The sequence below is a fragment of the Thamnophis sirtalis genome, unplaced genomic scaffold (assembly GCF_051295495.1).
Source record: "Thamnophis sirtalis isolate CommonGarterSnake01/CBP01778 unplaced genomic scaffold, rThaSir2_p1.2 scaffold_3, whole genome shotgun sequence".
NCBI lineage: Eukaryota > Metazoa > Chordata > Lepidosauria > Squamata > Natricidae > Thamnophis > Thamnophis sirtalis.
The window spans coordinates 87,827,462-87,846,796 of NW_028261383.1; the positions used below are offsets into that span (position 1 = coordinate 87,827,462).

Here is a 19,335-nt window from a genome sequence, read left to right on the forward strand (position 1 = left end):
GTCACCTACTACAACTACTTTAAGACATGATCCTATAGATCTGTTCTAAACAACTCATCTATTTCATTCAGATAATTCTGAGAGTTTACAACTGATACACAGCTAAATCAACTTTGCATGCTTTTTAAAAAAAATATATGCATATTATTAAATTGCCTTGTCTCCAAAATATTTTAAGAATTTCAAATATGATTTTCAAGTTCAGCTTTTAATGTAAGTAGATTCACAATAGATTTAAAGTGTTTTAATGATTTTTAATAAAATAGTTTAGATCAAATATCAAGATATCTTTTAAGATATCTTAAATGTAAGCATTTAATGTAAACATTTAAGATATGTAAATATAATAGCTTCTAATGTACTCTATGTAGCTAACTAAACTTCAAAACTTTGGAGAATTTTATACCTGGCAAATCAATTAAGGATGTGAAAGTTGAGAATGCCTTTCCTTATGGAATTTACACTAAGCAACTAGCCCTGATGTTATTGCTCTTTTGACACATTACAGTTAATGTTTTTGAATATTAGCATTCAATTTTCCTTTAGATGTAATTAAATGTAATTATAGGTTTCCACTATGCTGCAGCACAAATGAAAACACCAATTATAAAAACAGCTAAACCAATCATTGAATCCACAATATAAACGAACCCAATTATTAGTTAATAGGATTTAAAAAGCTTATTTTTAAAAAAAAAAAAAGTTTGCCAGCATGCAAGCTTCTATATAAGCTATTTATAATTTTGCTTGTATTTCAGTTTCCACAGATTTAAACACACTGTAGGATTATTTTTGATAACACTAGCAAAAGTCAGTTGTCTCCTGCAGATGATTACCATAAAGTTCCAAAATTAGTGGATACATTCCCATTCCTTCAAAATATCACTTTTTCTGTTTTGTAAAGAGATGCCTGTTAGTCTGTGGTAACAAAAAATAAGGACTCTGGTGGAATCTTTTTGAACTAACACATTTTATTAAAAGATGGTTTGAAAAAATGCTCCCAGAGCCATCTTGTACTGATATCCAAGGTTACTGCATGCAGTCAAGGATAATCCAATGTGTGCATGCTCTGACTTTTCCTGGAATGGAATCATATTTAAACATCTCCACAATCAGCAATGGCAGAGATGATGATGATGATGATGAAGCAGCAAACTCGCATCTTAAAAACAACAGCTGTTTGGAATTACTACTTTTCCTCTTATTTTCCAGCAATTTTTGCTATTTTTAAGTTGGGAGTAAACAAAGAAACAAGCGTCTATTCTATTTTCTGTCCTCTCACCTTATTTTCTTGTTGATCATTTTATTGAACATCGTTATTTTGTCTTGTGCTGTTTTTGTTTTTTAGTTTGTTTAGCCAACCAAGAACCTTAAAAATATATAGGATGGTCAGTAAATTTAATATTTTGATAGATAGATGCCCCAGGAGGTGATAATCTTGCTACATTGTCTGTGATTCAAAGATAAGGTTTCAATCTGGAGAATAGTAGCTTTGCATTCTTCCCCCCAAAAAAACAGATAAAACAAGGCTGGGAAATTGGAAAACATCCCAGAATATGGCAATGACAAACTATTTCAGTATGACTGACAAAACTACCTGGACCTGTTATGGACATGCACAGCAATATAAGAAGAAAAGTAAAATTGTACACATTATGATGCCAATAACATGACTTGCCCTCTTGTGTCATTCCATCTATTTCATTTGCATCATTTTCACATCATTGTGTCTTCTTTTGGATTCCTAAAGAGATGCCCATCACCGGTCACTTGATGACATTTTACCTTCCTATTTTTTAATTAACTTTCTTAAGAACAAAAAGTACAGCACTTTTGCAAATATAATTTAAATCAAATTAAATAATGCTGATAGCATTGTATGAAAAAACAAGCAGAACAAATAAAAACTAGTGGAGTTCAGTAAAATTAATCAATCTTGTTGAAATATATAGATATCATACATGTGATGTTTCAGAAAGCAGAGATCATTGGTTTTGCAATACCGTATAGGATTCTCCAATTGTTCATTCTAAATATATTGCATATTATGTCCAGTCACTATGTTTAAAATTGTTGGTAATCTTTAATATTAAGCCAAATAACTGACCTGATTCAAATATCTTTCTGAGGATACCACTACAAATAGGCTGAGTTCAGATGTGCTAATGAGTGAAAATCAATGCTTGTGTTCATGCTATACACAAATTTCCCAACTTTCATTTTAACTTAAACCAATGGCCTGATTTGTTCTATATGTTAAAATTGTGTGGATTTGACTTTAGTTTAGCTAATCTAGTTGGTAAACCATGCCTTAATATGCTATGTCAGCACAGCTACACAATGAAGTATCTCCACAGAGATATACTGTATATAAATGGAAGGACTAATACTCCTTCAAGTCAAGTTGCACTTCACCAAAGCTGTGTTGACACAATTGTGTTATTTACCTATGATGATGAGTTAATCCAACTCTATAACCAATTTCAGCCACTAACAAACCATATTGTACTCTTAAACCTGGGGTAAATCCAACCAGTCTGATATGTACTCCCTGATCTGACCAGTATTTTCAGATAGACAGGGGTATGTTAATATATCAGTAATTGTGATATTTTATTCAATTAAGTCCCCACAGCTCTTATGGGCAATATTTTTTTTCTTTTACTCAGATACCAAAATGCATTATTTGTCAGCACAGGCAGCTGACTAATTCTTGAGGAAGACAAAATAGAAAACCTGTGAGGGGCAGCAGGAATATAACAGGTGAAAATCCCGATCAGGCCCACAGTAACATTTGACAAGATGCATTTGTATTAACAGTATTTTAGATTTTTCTAGCTTGCCTTTTATTCCTTGCTATGGTTTTATATAATCATGTAAATACTTGGTATAAAAATAAAGGCGACACGTTGCAATATGGAGATACAAAGCAGTATTACCCCCTCCAAAACAGGCACAAGTATTTAAAATTAAATGTATTTATTGGGACTTACCCTTGAATAAATCTGCTTTGGAAATTAATGTCATCAAAAGATTTTTAAACACTAGCACAGGGGTAGTCAACCTTTTTATACCTACCACCCACTTTTGTATCTCTGTTAGTAGTAAAATTTTCTAACCGCACACCGATTCCACAGTAATGGTGATTCTAAAGTAAGGAAGTCAATTAAATTAAAAAAAGGAAAGTGCTTCAGTATCACAAGTGGGCGGTAAGGACCAGGTGGACTACCACTGCTGTAGCACAACTCTGGGGAAAGGATGCTCCAGAGCAAGAGTTTGGCCCACCCAGTGATGTCCACCATTTTGCATCTAGCGTATATGCCTGCATATATTTCCTATTACTATCTAGATCCCACAAGGAGACTTTAGACTCTTACATGGTATTTGGCCTGGTCAGTTTTGGTAGAATGGGATCCCAGTAAAGAGTTCTATAGGTAACTACCAGCAGTTTTAATTGGGCCATATGAGTTACCAATACAGCAATCTCAAAATCATTGATATCCTGAGATGGCTTTTTGAGCTCATTTGACATATTGCTAACGTTAGTGGTTACTCCCACAAAACGGTTGCCAATTTCAAAACACTACTAACCCAGGAGGCAATTTCCCTTTTTTTTAAAAAAAAAAATGTATCTGCAATGATGCCGCTCTGCAGCAATTTCGTTTTATTTTTTCCAGTATTTTGTTTTGCTTTGTTCCAATCAAAAACGTGTTTATAAATTGCTTTGCTAAAGGAAAAGCCCTCGCAGACCCCGAGGAATTGTTCTGCGGTCTCACCGTTGCTCTCCAGCGTCACGCTTCTCTATGAACATTGCTGACCTGAGCGCCTTTAAAAAGGAGGAAAGAAGCAACTGTTGGGGCTGGCTGGGGAATTTGCCGACTGCGGGTTTTTGATTTTTCCTTGCCTACAGAAGAAATGTGGCTGTTCTGGAAAAGGGCACAAGATGCCATGGCATGCCTGGCTGATGGTGCTGGAACCAGTCCACCCAACCACCCCAAACTCCTTCCCCAGCCAGGCGCCCTCCCTCCAACTGAGGTCCTGCCTCGATCCCTGCTCCCCAAAGGAATTTCTCCCTCTGCCGGCACGAAGAACACAGGGCGCCCCGCTTCTTTCTCCCCGCCCTACCCACGCCTGCCCGGCTGCCAGCGACAGATTAGAAAGGAGGAGCTGCGGCGTCAGCGCTAGGAGGAGCGAGCTCGGGTCTGATCGGGGGCGGCCTTTTGCTTTGCTGACGCTGGGCGAGCAATCGGGCTAGCCGAGGAGAGAGAGCAAGAGAGAAGGTCTCTGGAGGAGCAGCCATGCCGGTAGGTGCTTGCCCACGCGTGAATCCGACACTCGGGTTGGGGTGGCGAGGGAAAAAGGCCGAGCCCCCAGAGGGAGACGCTGCAAAGGAAGTTGCCCGGCGATCCTTCTCGCTGTGTAGCGGCATCAGCCCTCCGGTGCCCCTCCGCTGTTTCCTATCTTTGGGGAAGAAGCTCTTCGCCTTTCGTTGGGAGAGTCCCGTTTAGCTTACGCCCTGGTTTGATCCCCTACCTCTAAGCGCTCCTAAATCGCGTTAGGATTCCAGCAGGAAGGTTGACCCACCCCCCGGTAGCTGCCCCTGGGCGGGAGGATGGGCGTGGGGGATTGTCACAAGCCTTTGCTGTGGCCTTTGGATTCCCCTTCCCCGGGTTGATGTGTTCTAGAATTCCCCGAGTCTTAATACATCTACATCTAGAGCATCGGTTTGGGAAAGGCTTCTGGCAGCCTTTTTTTCCCCCTTCAAAATTAGAATGAGGCATGTTGTGAGAAATTAGTCCTTTTGGACAACGGGTTTTGTAGGTGTTTTTTAGACCTCACATTTGTATAATACCCTATAACCTCACCCCGTCCAATCATCATCATCATCATCATCTGGAAAATTGTGCTTGGATAAGCGTCTTTTGCACACAATATATTCATTTTTCTGTCTCTCATGCATATGCATTCCGCAGGACAAATGAATCCTTGAATATATGCTCATGGGTGTGTGTGTCCTGTTTAATACCATTTTCTCCAACTTGGTATTCTCCTAATGAGTTTCATCCTATCCTGAGAGTTTTAGCGCAACAAACCTGGCAGATCCAAATGACCTGTCACCAGGATTGGAAGAGAAGACCTAGCCTTCTCCAGGAATATTTGACAATTGTTCTCGTAATTATTGACTATAAATATCTGTAAATACAGTATACACCCTTCCTGGCTGTGTTCATCTAGAGCTAATAGTATGTCTTTGCTCCAATGCCATATGAAAGAGCATGTTTTTATAAAGCTGCCTAATTTGCCCCCATCTCCACCTTCATGTGCCAACAAACTACTTAATTCAAAGTACTATCATCAGTGTCATTGCAGGCCATTATGATGCATAGTAAATGAAATCTCTATCCATTGCTTTTTGCAGATAATTGTGGCCTTCCAAATAGAGCTGTTCTGGATGCTTAAAATATGTTATATACGCTTAAAGTGTATATATACATTTTTGGAGTTATTAGGCACATTTACACAGCCATTTCATGATGGCAACTGCTGCATATAAAATAAACAGCAATTTCTAACTAGCCATGCACAGTACAAAAATTATAATAACTCCAATCATTCCTAGCTAGTAGTCAGTCTGGCTAGGAGTTCTTGCAATTAAGATCTTAGTATAATGCAGGAACATTGGTTTGGAGAATACTGTGTATGAATACTTTATTTGAGCATAACATCCTAGTTTGGTAAACCTGAGAATACTTTTTTTTTAAAGGGGAAATGAGCATTTGTAGAAGCACATAGACTGGACATAGGCTTCAGTTGATAGTGTTGAGTAATGATGGATTGCAATTAACTAATTGTATTTGTATTATGACATTACTCCTTAGTTAAACTGGGTTTTTGGGTTTGCATGAAATGGAACTAATTACATGGACTGGCTTTGTACAATTCACAGAGATACAACATGGCTAATTACATTTTTGTCTATTTCATTCTGCAACCCAGCCTTGTGTATTCTTACAGCAGAGGTGGGAAAATTTAAAAAGTAGAATCTGCACTTAAACATTTTGGAGAAGAGGGGGAAGAACCACTATGGATAAAGTGAAGACAGTTCAAGATTTATTGGTTTTTGTCCCTTGGTTTGGGGGATAGGAAATTTTAAGTTGTAATTTTTGGCTTGTTTGCTTGTTTTAACTGTGCTGAGACTGTTTGTGGACTTCAGCTTGTGTGTGTTGCTTGCCTTAAAATAGCAGGAAACCCCACCAATTTCAATAGTTAATCCAGGGCTTGCCAAAAAAACCCTGCGGGACCAAGGATAGCTCTCCATGTTTTGAGATATTCATAGTAAAAGGAGCCCTTCATTTCAACATGTTGACAAGTAATAACATCTGAAGAACCTCCATCTTCTTGATCTTTCACAGTGCAATTATGCCCTGTAACTCTAATCTTTCCCTGTTGTTACAATAATTTTAGTTGTGTTTTTCCTCCATGAGGGAATTCCTCCATGTAATCAAGTGCTGGGATATTAGGAAGCATTATAGTTCTTCTTCAGAACTTGTTCTTCAATACCACAACTGCAGTTTTATGTTTAGTTGTTAGTAAACTGTTTGCATATTGCAAAATTAAGCCACTTGCCACTTATATGGAAATGTCCTGGTGATTAACTGATGCAACAGATTAGCAGAGCCTGTTCTAGCTCATTTCCTATCCTTTCTCTGATCTTCCCACTGCCACCAAGTCTGGTTCAGCTCCATAATCAGCACATTAAGTAGCTTATTGTTGCAGGAGCAGCAACAGTGAAAAAAAAGTATTGATGGGTAAGGGAGGTTCATCCAATAATTGCAGGTCAAATCTTTCTGCCACTTCTGGCTAATCCAGGGTGATCCAAGTATCTTGTTGCTTTGTGTGAGCTGGGGAATGAGGTTTGAGATTGTACTGAGGCAACAGAGGACATAAAAGAGTGGCATTACTGAGGCCTATGTTTGTCCTTACTGCACGGCTACTGGCAGCTTTGTAAGGGACATGGAAGGGCGCATAGGACTACTCTATGCTTCCTCTACTCTTTTCTCCATCAGAACTTACAAACTAACCACTGTGTCTTTCTTTGTTCTGGATAAAGGGTAGATGAAAGAAGTCATCACCTTTCCTCTGCTGATCCTGACTGGCTGCATCATGGGCCTCCTTTTAAATAATGGGAGATGTGATCCTGAATAGCTTACACGGTCATATATAGCACTCACTCTTCATTGTAGTTCAGATTCTAGAATAGGAAACTTGATAGAGCCTTGTGGCACCTAAAAGTTCAATCTAATACATCTGATTAATTGAGCTGATATCCATGAACACTTATCATACTAATGGAACTACCATAAATATAATAATTTTTAGTTTCCCCGTACAGTACGTTCCTTGATCAGGCTCATAGAGTTGGAAGAGGCCATTTAAACCAGTGGGTGCCGTTAAAGTCCCTCTACCAGTTGACTGTCTATCTTCTGATTTGGTCAAACTGCTTTGGCCATTACTAATTTCCCCTATTTAAGACCATTACTCTGGGTCTTGCATTGTGATATGAAAAAGGATGATTCATGTCCTTCTGTGCGCCAGCTATTCAAAAAAATGAAGAGTGCTCAATCTTTCCTTACATTTCTTTTTATTTTTTTTAGTCTCTTGTGTAGGATTGAGTTTCCACCTCTTAGATCCTCTTTGTTCTCTTTTAAGAACAAATTCAAGTATGAGCTGTCAAGTACAAAAAAGAGAATGGACTGTTGGCATCTGCGATTTGGAAATTATACCCTCCTGTTGATTCAGCTTAAAACTTCATTTGCCTCTTTGCAGCTACGTCATGTTGACAGATCTTATTCCCCTTGTGATCCATAAAGAACATAACAAAAGAAATTGAAATGCAAGGTTTGGCGGATGGCTCAAATGCATAAATAAAGGCAAACTAAGAGTTTATTCTCATAGAAATTGAAAAGCAAAATAATGGAATTTTCAGGTGTTACATCAGTAAATCTCTGGTGTTCAGTCTGTCTCTTAGGGGAAACAAGCTAGACTCAGAGAATTGGCCCTGCTTATGGCATTAAGACTTGTATCCACTTCTGTCCACACGTTCCTTAAGTTAGTCTGATTATGCATTTGAGTATTCCACACTTTTCTCCATTTTCAATCTCTGAGAAATGTATTTGAAGTGTTACTTTAAAAATCGGTTAGTCCTTCTCATAATGATTCTTACTTCTCTCCTTGACTACCTCCCTGTGCAATAAATTCTAGCAAGAGTGCACAAAAATCCCAGAGACAATTGGATAATTCTCCGAGGGCTGAATTGTTTACAAAGAATGCAAGTTGTGATTCACATATTAAAGTGTGTGATCCTCTTGCTTTACTTTATCCATTCTTCTAATATACATTTCTACAGAGGTAGTACTGGTGCCAATTTAAGATCTATTCTATTTTCAGGACTGTGTTATACCACATGTGCAAAAATATTGACAGATTATGGTGGTCTTCAAAGATTATGCCTAATAAATTGCTGAAAGACTCATCCGTTTTCAAATATTTCCAGATTACGTTCTGAAATTGTCACCCTTCCATTATCCAAGAGTTTTTTGTGTGACGGTATATTACAGTGATACCTCGGTACTCATCTTTAATTGGGTCTGGAAGGCATGATGAGTACCAAACAAATTTTTCCCATAAGGAATAATATAGTGAGTCACAAGATAGCCAACACCAACAAGTTCTAGTTTGTGCTTTGAGTACAGAAAAACCAAGGTACCAGGACAGAATTTTCGCATCAAAATTCAATGAGTTTCAAGTATCAAATTTGATGAGTTTCAAAGCAGTTGAGTACCAAGGTACCACTGTAAATGCATATGTAAATAAATTGGAATTGAATTTTCATAGGTTCTAGATTGTATAGGTAATGATTTAATGTTCTTGGGGTGCGGGGCTAGAACTGTATAATTGGGGGGGGGGAATGGATATGTAACAAATAAAAAATTCTTCCCTCCAAATATTTAGAATCATATGGAGTAGTGGCCCTCATCCTTTTGGGCACCAGGGATCGGTTCCAGGGAGAGAGGTTTTTCCGTGGACTGGAGTGGGCGTGGTTTCATGTGATGCTTGCATCCTGCGGATGGGGCTTTACTTGTTTGCTCTGTCGGGTTTCTGGCATGCCACGAACCAGTGCTAGTTCACAGACCAGGGGTTGGGGACCCCTGATATAGAAATGCATGGATAAGAAGGGGACATGATCAAGTGCATAGTGTGGACAAAGAGGACTTTTAGGGTCAGGCACTATAATTGAAGGAGACACAAATGGAAATACTTTTTTATTCTCTGAAAACTTTCGAATACAAGCTGTCATGATGGCTACCCTGGAGTTGCTTTAAAAGTAGACCTGATTGTTTGGATACACTGTTTGTTCAGGGACCTGTTCAAGGAGAAACACTGGGTTCATCATAGGGAAGGTAAAGACACGTTTTGGATATCAGCCAGCAGCATGAAGCATGCTGTTTAGGAAAAATAGTATAAAGAATCACTGGAAATTCCTATATAAGCATTTCCTGTCTGTGCTAGCATACATATTGTTTCTATTTTTTGCAACTCAGCCTGATTGATTGATTGAATGAGTGAATGAATGAAAGGAAATGTTATTTTGCTTATCATTGTATTTTTAAAAGTAATGCATTTATCATTTGAAAAACTAACACTTAAAATTAGAGCAAATTATGTTTGCATGTTTATGTTCTCTAGAGTGAAGATTTGTGAATATTCTTGGTTAACACAATATTTAACTGTGCTCTGGGTTGTACACGCAATTTATACCAGAGTTCCCCAACATTTCTGGCACGTGCTCACCCATCACTTTCGCAGCCTGGTTTCGACAGACTCAAGGCCCGATAGTGGGCTGCGGCCCAGGGGTTGGGGGGGGGACCCCTGATTTAAACAATGATGTGTTTCAGTAATCTTACCATTTTACTTCTTGTGATTTCAGAAACATGAGTTCTTTGTGGATATGACCTGTGAAGGATGCCTCAATGCTGTTACCCGTGTTCTCAACAAACTTGGAGGTGAGAGAAACTTGGCAGACTCTAATATTTAAACCAGACTTTCCAACTGTTTTTGCTTGGAACACTTAAGAGTTCAGCTCATAACCGTATCTAGAAAAACTGACATTGGGAACATAGATCTAAGCAGTGAAGACTTCTGAAATGGCTGCTCATATGAGGTGGAAAGAATTCTCTTGCTAGAAGGGCAGATAAGATGATATCCCACTAAAACATTTTTGATAATTTTACCAGACTAGAAGAATGTTTTCCCCGCACTGTATACCTCAGTAAATTCATGTTTATGTGCTGAATTTATTATTAAAGGCTGCCTTTCTGTTCACCTGAACTAAATATCTGTTGAAAAGACATGTTGAATTTGCATTTCATGATATTGTTAATGGGAAAATGAAGATACCCCTTCCTTTAATCGGATTTCCTTTGCTGGATTATAACAGACCTTCATGTAAACTTTATTCTCTTTGCATCATCAAGGACTTGATCCTATGTCCATTTAACAAATAGTTATTCTATGTAACTTTTGGTCTTGAAAAAACATGTACTACTCTCTTCCAGATCTTAATAGGGCCCTACCCTCCTTCTGCCCTAAATTAGAATTGATATAATGTGGCCTTTGTTAAAGATACCCTATGGCAAACCTTTTTGGCACCCAGTGACCAAACTGGAACACATGTGCGTGCATATATGTGCACCGGAAACCCAAGACCAACTGGCTGGTGCACATGCCTGTTTCTTGGCTGTTTTTCACAGTTTTTCGAGCCATTTTCAGGCTGGTTTTGGGGCTGTTTTCTGGTGCCCGCGAAGACCAGCTGGCTGGCGCACCGGAAATTAGAAGAACAGCTGGTGTGTGTGCCCACAGAGAGGGCTTTGCTTGCCACTTCTGCCCATGCCATAGGTTCACCATCAAAACCCTATACAGAATATCCTTCCATGTTCAGAATTAAATAACGGCCTTATGAATGTGATTTGGTGAAATGCACTAAGAAGCCTCAAGTTCTCTGTTTTGTATGTAAACTAAATTTAGGGCTATGATTAAGGTAGATCAAATGGGTGTACAAGTAGTCCTCGAGTTACAACCATTCATTAGGTGATTTTCAAAGTTACAATGGCATTGAAAAAAGTGGATTACGAACTGTTCTCACAGTTACAACCATTGCAGCATTTCCACAGTCACGTGATGAGAAATTAGGTGCTTGAAAAACCAATATGTATTTCTTTTTTTTCATGGTTGCAGCATCCGGGGATCATGTGATTGCCATTTGCAACCTTTCCAACTGGCTTCCAACAAGCACAGTCAATGCGGGAGCTTGAATCATGTAATGACCACCTGATTCACTTAAAAACTGCAGTGATTCACTTAACAACCATAGCAGAACAGGTCATGAAATCTTATCTAACAACTGCCTTGCTTAGCAACAGAAATTGTGGCTGAGAACTACCTGTATCATTATGCACATTTATCATTTTTGACATATTGTAATATGGTTCATTTAACCATATGTCTAGATAGAGAGATGTTGTCTTCTTCTTTTCTAGGCAATATACATAGCTTCTTTCAAATTTTGGAAAATATATAAGTAAGAAATATGTAAGTCTTCTGTAGCATTTTATACTGTTACCCTGGAAAATCTGCATATTTTTTCCCCAGAAACACTAGAGAATGTGCACACTTCAGCAGAAGTCCAGTGATAATGTTGTACTTTGACCATGCAGTAAGCAAGATCTCCAAGTAACTTTGGTAATTTGACAAATCAGCAAGGTGTTGTTAGGTCAGTATATTCTGTTTGCAAGCAATGTTGGGCAACTTTAAATAAATCAATACCTGTTAAGTACAATCCAACATTACTTTGCACATTATGCCCATGTATCCAGATAGATAAATAAACTGTTCTATATTGTAGTAAGGCATAGACATTAACTATCATTTTATTTAGTCAGATATTTATACTCTTAAAGGACAGTTTTATTTCAAGAAAGATGTGCCATTCCCTAAATCCTTAATACAGGGTTGGGAACTGGGCCATGGATATGGTGGGTGAGTACACACATGACAAGCTGCATTTGTGAAAGCCACACAAAACCATCCCCTCTTCCTCCCTCCACTGCCACCATCACTTCCACTGGTCCACTGAACCAGAAAGGTTGGGACTGCTATCTTAATACACACAGAATAACAGAGCTGGAAGGAACATTGGAGGTCTTCTAGTCCAACCCTCTGCTCAAGCAGGAGACCCTATACCATTTCAGACAAACAGCTATCCAATCTCTTCTTAAAAACCTCCAGTGATGGAACTCCCACAGCTTCTGAAGGCAAGCTGGTTTATTGTTCCCACTGTTAGGTGAGAAATACCATGCCTGTTATTTCTTTCCTCTCTCAGGTGTTCAGTTTGAAATCGACCTACCCAACAAGAAAGTGAGCATTGATTCTACGCACAGTGTTGATACATTGTTGGACACCCTGAAGAAAACTGGGAAAAATACCTCCTATCTCGGGGAGAAATAAGCACTTAGAGAAATGTTGCTGATTGGGCTCTTTTACTTTAAGAAAGGTCAGTTGTCAGAATTATTTAAAAACTGCTTTCTAGAGCAGAACTGAATATAATGTGAAATGTGCTGGAAAAGCAGCCTCAGATGGTAATACAATATATTGATTGGATATTTGTTTTGTGAAGACTAACTCTACTGTCTCCTGCTTCAGATTAGCAGAAATAAAAGGAGTTCGGTGTGAAAGAATTAATGTCATATTTTTATAGGTGTGGTTCTTCCCAAGAGTAGAGGCTTGGCATCACCACACCATCCCTAGCACAAAAGACAAAATAGTTGTATTAGTTATAGCTGGACTTGTGTTGGAGCTTTGAAGCTGTGAACACACAGGAAATATCCAGACTAAGCCTGATCCAACAGATTGCTGAGCAAACAGCTAGGTCTGCACATACCTTGCATTTTAGGAGGAGTTAAATCTGTCCAATAATCAGTTTGGTAAGATGTAGAAGCAAGGCATCAATTTAATCAGGTGTCCTCTTTCCCCAAAAATCTTACAGCATGATCTGTTTTCTTTCCAAGTTGTGCAGGAATGACTACAGAAGTAAGTATGCAGCAGCCATTCATCTCCACAAGAAGTGTTTAGGCCCTATGTTTATTTAATTTTAATTTATTTGTTACAATACTTTTTAGGCCTCCTAAAAAGAAAAGTACCCTTTCAGAGAACTGGAGACTGCGCAGACAGCATTGCTATAAGATTCAACTAACCACAGCTCATTTTTTCAGTCTTACCTTCTCTGATTGATTTTACATACTTTCATAGCACTTAATCTCTTCTGGCCACATCAAGTCTCTTTCTATATCCAGCCAGAGCATAAAGCTAAAATTTTGGTAAACTTAATAATAAACGGGCTTTGCCAAAATATAAACCTGTCTTACATGAACTGAACTTATTCTTTTAATTGGATGAAGCACATCCTCCCTCCCTTGTACTTTCATCTTAAATGAGTTGAGCTTCAGGTTCCAATTATAGATTGAACACTTTTCCTTAGGTGGAGAAGAAATGAGAGGGTTGTATGCAAACCAAGATGAAGTCACACAGTCAAATAGGGTCAAAAGCATCATAGAACGAAGTGTCTTAAGAGTTTTATGGAAGGCAATAAAAAAGGGGCTCTATGTACTTCTTGGGAAATCATGTTCTAGAGCCGTGATGGCGACCCTATGGCATGCGTGCCTGAAGTGGCACGCAGAGCCATGTCACCTGGCACAGGCAGTGTTGCCCATTCCTCTTCTGGGTTTCTGCCACGCATGCGCACGCAACAATCAGCTGGCCTTCTTGCATGCGGCAGTGCTGGAAACTGGAAGACCTGGTCTTCCATTTTTCAGTGTGAGCATGAATGTCAACCAGTTGATCATGCGCACATGCATGTGCCAAAAACCAGAAGTTCATTTTCCAGTGAGTGCATGTCCCCATGGCAGCTCCTCTTCTGGGTTGCAGCCCAGAGGAGTGCACAAAGTACGAACATGTTCCCTCTTCGCACCATAACTGTTCTGGAGCATGGGAGCCACTAGAGAGATGGCCCAAATCCCATGAACCCCTTTTATGGAAGGAGAACTCTTACTGGGCCTTCTTGAGATGATTGAGCTAAATGGACAAAGTCAGTTTTTACAAAGTAGTGCTTACTCCCAAACATTGCAAAACAGCGTTGTAGGTAACTCACTAGCACTAACTATGAATTGGACCTGGAAGCTTAGATAGCCAGTGCAGCAACTTCAAAATCAATGTTACCCTGTAATGGTGCTGTTGCCTTGCCATATTACATTCTGCACCAAGTTGTTTCCAAGGGCTGCCCCAAACGGAGCACATTCTAGTAATCCAAACAAATGGGCTTTATATTTCTATCTTAGTGGATTTTTTTTTTACAGAGATATCAGTAGGATCCGCTGCTGTGAAGCATGCCTTTTTTAAAAAAAATTATTTTTGCAGGAATGTGGATAGGGTGTGGTGGTGGCAGAAGTAATTTATGGTGTTTTAAGCCGTAAGACATGCTTCCCATCTACACTGAGTTTTGATAGCTACCATATTGGAGTATATATCTATGGAGATTCTCAGTCATCGAGGTCATGGTTTTCCCAAAGGTGTTTTTTTTTTAAAGAGGCAACTGGTCTTACTGGTTTGAAGAAGCTTCTTGGATTAGAAGCCAAATGAGAAGTGAAATGTCTTCAAAGAAAACCAGTAAGTCCAGTTGCCTCGTGAAAAAAAGCACATATTAGGACATATTGGAGTAGTTAAAGTAAAGGGTGAAGTTTTAAAAGTAAAGTCAGAAATAGGAACATTCAAAACACAGCAAAATAGAAACAATAGTTACTAATTTCATAAATAGCACCAAAGGATGCTACCATGTTTGCCCAAAAATAAGACATGGTCTTATTTTCTTTTGAACCCCCCCCCCCGAAATAAGAGCTTGGCCTTATTTTCGGGGAGGTCTTATTATTTTTGAGGTGCAGGAGGCGGCGAGTGTGCAGGAGGCACGTCGAGTGTGCAGGAGGTGTGCAGCAGGCACCTCATGGCTGTGTGTTGCAATATTTTTGGGGGAGGGCTTATTTTAGCGCATGCACTCAAAAGCCCAATTGGCCTTATTATTTCCTGAAAATACAACAGGGTCTTATATTTTTTGACCCATGAAATATAGCCTTCAGTTTATTAGAGGGGGAGGGCTTATTGTTTTGGGGTTGCCAGGAGGCTGCTCCCGAGCCGGGCACAGCCTCAGGGGCAAAGCAGCCATGAGGTGACCATGCTCACAAACAGCCACAAGATACCCCCAGCTGAAGAGGGGGGTTGTGCGAGCGCCTGCTCCGCCCCCAGCTGTCATGCCCCCCAGCCTCACCATGCCCTGGGCCAGCTGTCCTTGCAGCTGCCGCCGAGCTCTGAGCAAAATTTCTTGTCCGGCTTCCAAACTCAGGAACTTGGCTTCCAAGTCTTCCAGCAGTGGCAGCTCTAGGAGCATGTTGTATGGTTATGGGCAGGCTGTACTGGGGTATCCAGAAAGTGCCAAGCCACGGGAGCTGGGGGTGGGCAGAGTGCCACATGGCTTGGCGCCTTAGGGATACTCCCTAGGTCAGTGAATGGTGCTCTGCCTGGCTGGAAAGGGGCTTTGCCGGGTGGCTGTTCGTGAACATGGTCACCTCATAGCTGCTTCGCCCCTGAGGCTGTGCCCGGTTCTTCGGGAGCCTGCTCACAAGGGAGCAGCCACCTGGCAATTCCCCCCTCCAGCCAGGCAGAATGCCACTCTCCAACCTAGCGGTATCCCGAAGGTGCCAAGCAATGTGAGTGCCTTTCTTCCGCTCCGCCCCCCCCCCCCCCCCCCGGCTCCCACGGCTTGGCGCCTTCGGGATACCGCTAGATTGGTGAGCTGTGCTCTGCCTCACTGTAGGGGGGGTTGTCTAGGGGGGTTATTTTCAGGGCGGGGGCTTATATTTTTGCCCACCTGAAAAATGTGGCAAGGCTTTAGTTTCAGGACATGTTGCATTTTTGGAGAAACACAGTATCTGGGAGGTCTTATTTTCAGGGAAACAGGGTATTATTAACCAATTCAAGGGGATTCTATTAACATCAATTACTGCTGCTACCAGGAACCGCTGTGCTTATTTTGTATCCATTTACAGGTAGTCCTCAACTTGCAACCATTTGCTTAGTGACCATTTGAAGTTACACTGGCACTGAAAAAAGTGACTTGTGCACATTTTTTACACGACCACTGCAGTATTCCTGTGGTCACATGATCAAAATTTGAACCCTTGGCAACTGGCATGTATTTATGTATTTGCCGTACGCTGTGGTCATGTGCTCACCTTTTGCAATCTTCTGACAAGCAAAATCAACGGGGAAGCTAGATTCATTTAACTACTGGGATACTGGCATATCAACTGCAATGATTCACTTAACAGCTGTGGCAAGAAACATCGTAAAATGGAGCTAAGTTGACTTAACAACTGTCTTGCTTAGCAACTGAAATGTTGGGCTCAATTGTGGGCATAAGTCGAGGACTACCTATATACTGTGAATGTATGGGTATTTTAAATTCTGATAATGTTTTCACAAATTTACTTAAAGTAGATGTGTTGTTATGTAGTTCCCCCAGCAGGTGGAGATCATGTCTAATTCTTTTACTTCTGGTTTTCCAGCAATGCTTTTAACATGGCTTCAGTAAGAAGGCAATTACTTCTACTTCCATCAATCCTATTCCTTTGACTGCAGTTGCCTGGCCAGATGTTGGAAGAGAGAAAAAGGGCGGGAAGAAAACAGCTTTCCTTGGGGAAAAGGACTAAGAGAAAATGTGACCCCAGATGGCCCAGGTCTCTTTCCACAAACATAACGCTTATGCATTCTTCTTTTATGATCTTGTAATAAAGCAAGGAGCTGTTCCTATTTTCATGTAACAATTTTGACTCTGTGCATTTCTTCAGGAGCAGCCAGTAGCCTTTAAAAGAAGCAAGTTGGTTTGATTTATATTCACCCAAGAAATGGCTATGATGCTACAGATGGTGAAGAATGTCAAATATTCTTGAGAATCTCAGATTGCAGAATGATATATAGGAATGTGCCAGGGCCAAATTGAGGCGATGTAGTTTTTACATCCACTCTTAACTATACTTTCCTTTCCATACAAATAGGGCTTCCCTTCCTTTCTCCCTTCCTTTTCTGCAAATTATATATCCACTCATCTCAACAGCACCTCTGGGTGGCTTACAAACAATATACAATTATCAGCAGAAAAAATAAATTTAATGGTTTTATATATTAATCCCCAACTAAAACCAAAACTTGTACTAATTGATGAACATGGTAGATTTCCTGAAGCAGAAGTTAATTTGCATGGGACTAAGACTTGGGTCTTCTGCCAACCTAGCAGTTCGAAAACACATAAAAATTCAAGTATAAAAATAAGAACCACCTTTGGTGGGAAAGTAACAGCGTTCCATGCGCCTTCGGCATTTAGTCATGCCGGCCACATGACCCTGGAGACATCTTCGGACAGCACTGGCTCTTAGGCTTTGAAACAGAGATGAGCACCGCCCCCTAGAGTCGGGAACAACTAGCACATATGTGCGAGGGAAACCTTTACCTTTAAGACTTGGGTGTTGGGAATTTATGCCTCAGATGATGATAAAGTACTATTTTATAAACAAATAGATATATTAATTATTATTTTTTTGAAAATTGATGTTGGATAACAGATGAAAATGGAGTGATTTTCCCCCACAACTGGGTAGAACTTCTGAGGGTAAAAATCTCTAAAATACCCCTTGCACACATAGGCAAAGTACCATGATTCAGATTTTGTAAATAGCTAGGTTCTTCAGAGACAGCCATAAAACCATTTCATAAGTTAAACAAGGAAAAAAATCTAAACATATTTTCAACATTCACAGCAGAAGATAACCAAGCGATGTCTCCTTACATCTTCAATTCACTAAATGAAGCATAACAAAAGAATAAGATAGGCATAACATTTTCTAACTTTTTATCATCAAGAAATCCTTTTCTTGGGAGTTCCATCTACATTCCAAGTCCACTGCATTTCTGACAGTTTTCAATTTAATCTTTCTTAAATTGTATTGTTTGGAGCAGAGTCCTAAATTTATCATTGCAGGGTTATGAGAAAGATTAATCTCCTTTGAAATATTTGTGGTTCGTGGCCTTGCAATGTGTGAGAAATCCTGTTCTTTTATCATTGTTATGACTAGCTGTGCTTTTCTAAAATCTCTGTTAAGGTAGTAATAAGCCTTTTTTTAAATATGCATTGGTATGTCCTCCTTGTTTTAGTATTTCTCCTTTTCAAAGGCTATCAGGATAAATTCTTATTAGAACCAGAGGTTCCCTATTTAAATAATACAACTCCTGGCTTCCATTAATACATTCATCAACTCCTTGAGATCATTTACATTCAGTCAGATCTGTAGCATCCTTTCGTTTCTCTTACTTTGACAGACAATGGACATTTCTATTATTGTTTTCATTCATTTAGCAATTCATGGCCTTCACTGTTCACCACTGTTGTATTACAAGCTTTAATCTTCCATATAGTCATGCATAGAAGAGAATATATGTAACTCAGGGCTGCTCTGTGGAGCCCATGGTGCTCTCTGCAGTTGCTTGCAAAGATTTCAGGTAAGATCATCAAGTAATGTAACAGCTGATTACATTACCTAACTGGGTAATGAAATGTGGACAACAATCAACCAAGCTCAGTACCAAGGGCCCTATCATAGTCATCAGGAGATGGGTCCATTCACCTCTACCTCCCATCAGAGCTTTAGATATAATTAAGATAGCATGCAGAAAGACAGAGAAGATAACTAGGTTACCCATTCCTCAAGCAGCACATCTTGCTATTAGTAAGGACAATACTGGTCAGTTTGGCTAGAGATGAATCTTTTGTGTATAGTTACTCAACAGCCTTAGAAAAAGATAAAGTGTGCCTGAGGAAGTCAGTTCTTCCATCTAAATTACATTCTGAAAGGGAACAAAGGAGAATATCCATCCAGTCATGATCAGCCACATTCCGTACTTCACTTAGTCTCCCACCCATCTACTACTCTTCCTCTCTTTTCAAAGCATTCTGACTTATGAAGAATTTGTGGACATTTAAAACTATTTTATAAAACTTCAGGTAGCCTAACATTACTTCAATGGATTTGTTGTTGTCCTTTTTCTTATGGTCAGAAAAGCTACTGCTGCATTTTTTTTCTTTGAAATTTAATGATATTATTGCAAGACTTAAGAGGACAA

The 19,335-nt window shown here is 39.6% G+C and overlaps 1 protein-coding gene across 1 annotated transcript; it reads left to right on the plus strand.

Annotated features, from left to right (window-relative positions):
* The first annotated feature begins 4,176 nt into the window (after positions 1-4,176).
* ATOX1 (antioxidant 1 copper chaperone) lies at positions 4,177-16,985 on the plus strand. Its single transcript, XM_014063119.2, has 4 exons — positions 4,177-4,304; positions 9,989-10,064; positions 12,440-12,610; positions 16,728-16,985. The coding sequence occupies exons 1-3, from the start codon at positions 4,299-4,301 to the stop codon at positions 12,562-12,564; spliced, it is 207 nt and encodes a 68-aa protein (XP_013918594.2). The 5' UTR covers positions 4,177-4,298; the 3' UTR covers positions 12,565-12,610; positions 16,728-16,985.
* The last annotated feature ends 2,350 nt before the right edge of the window (positions 16,986-19,335 follow it).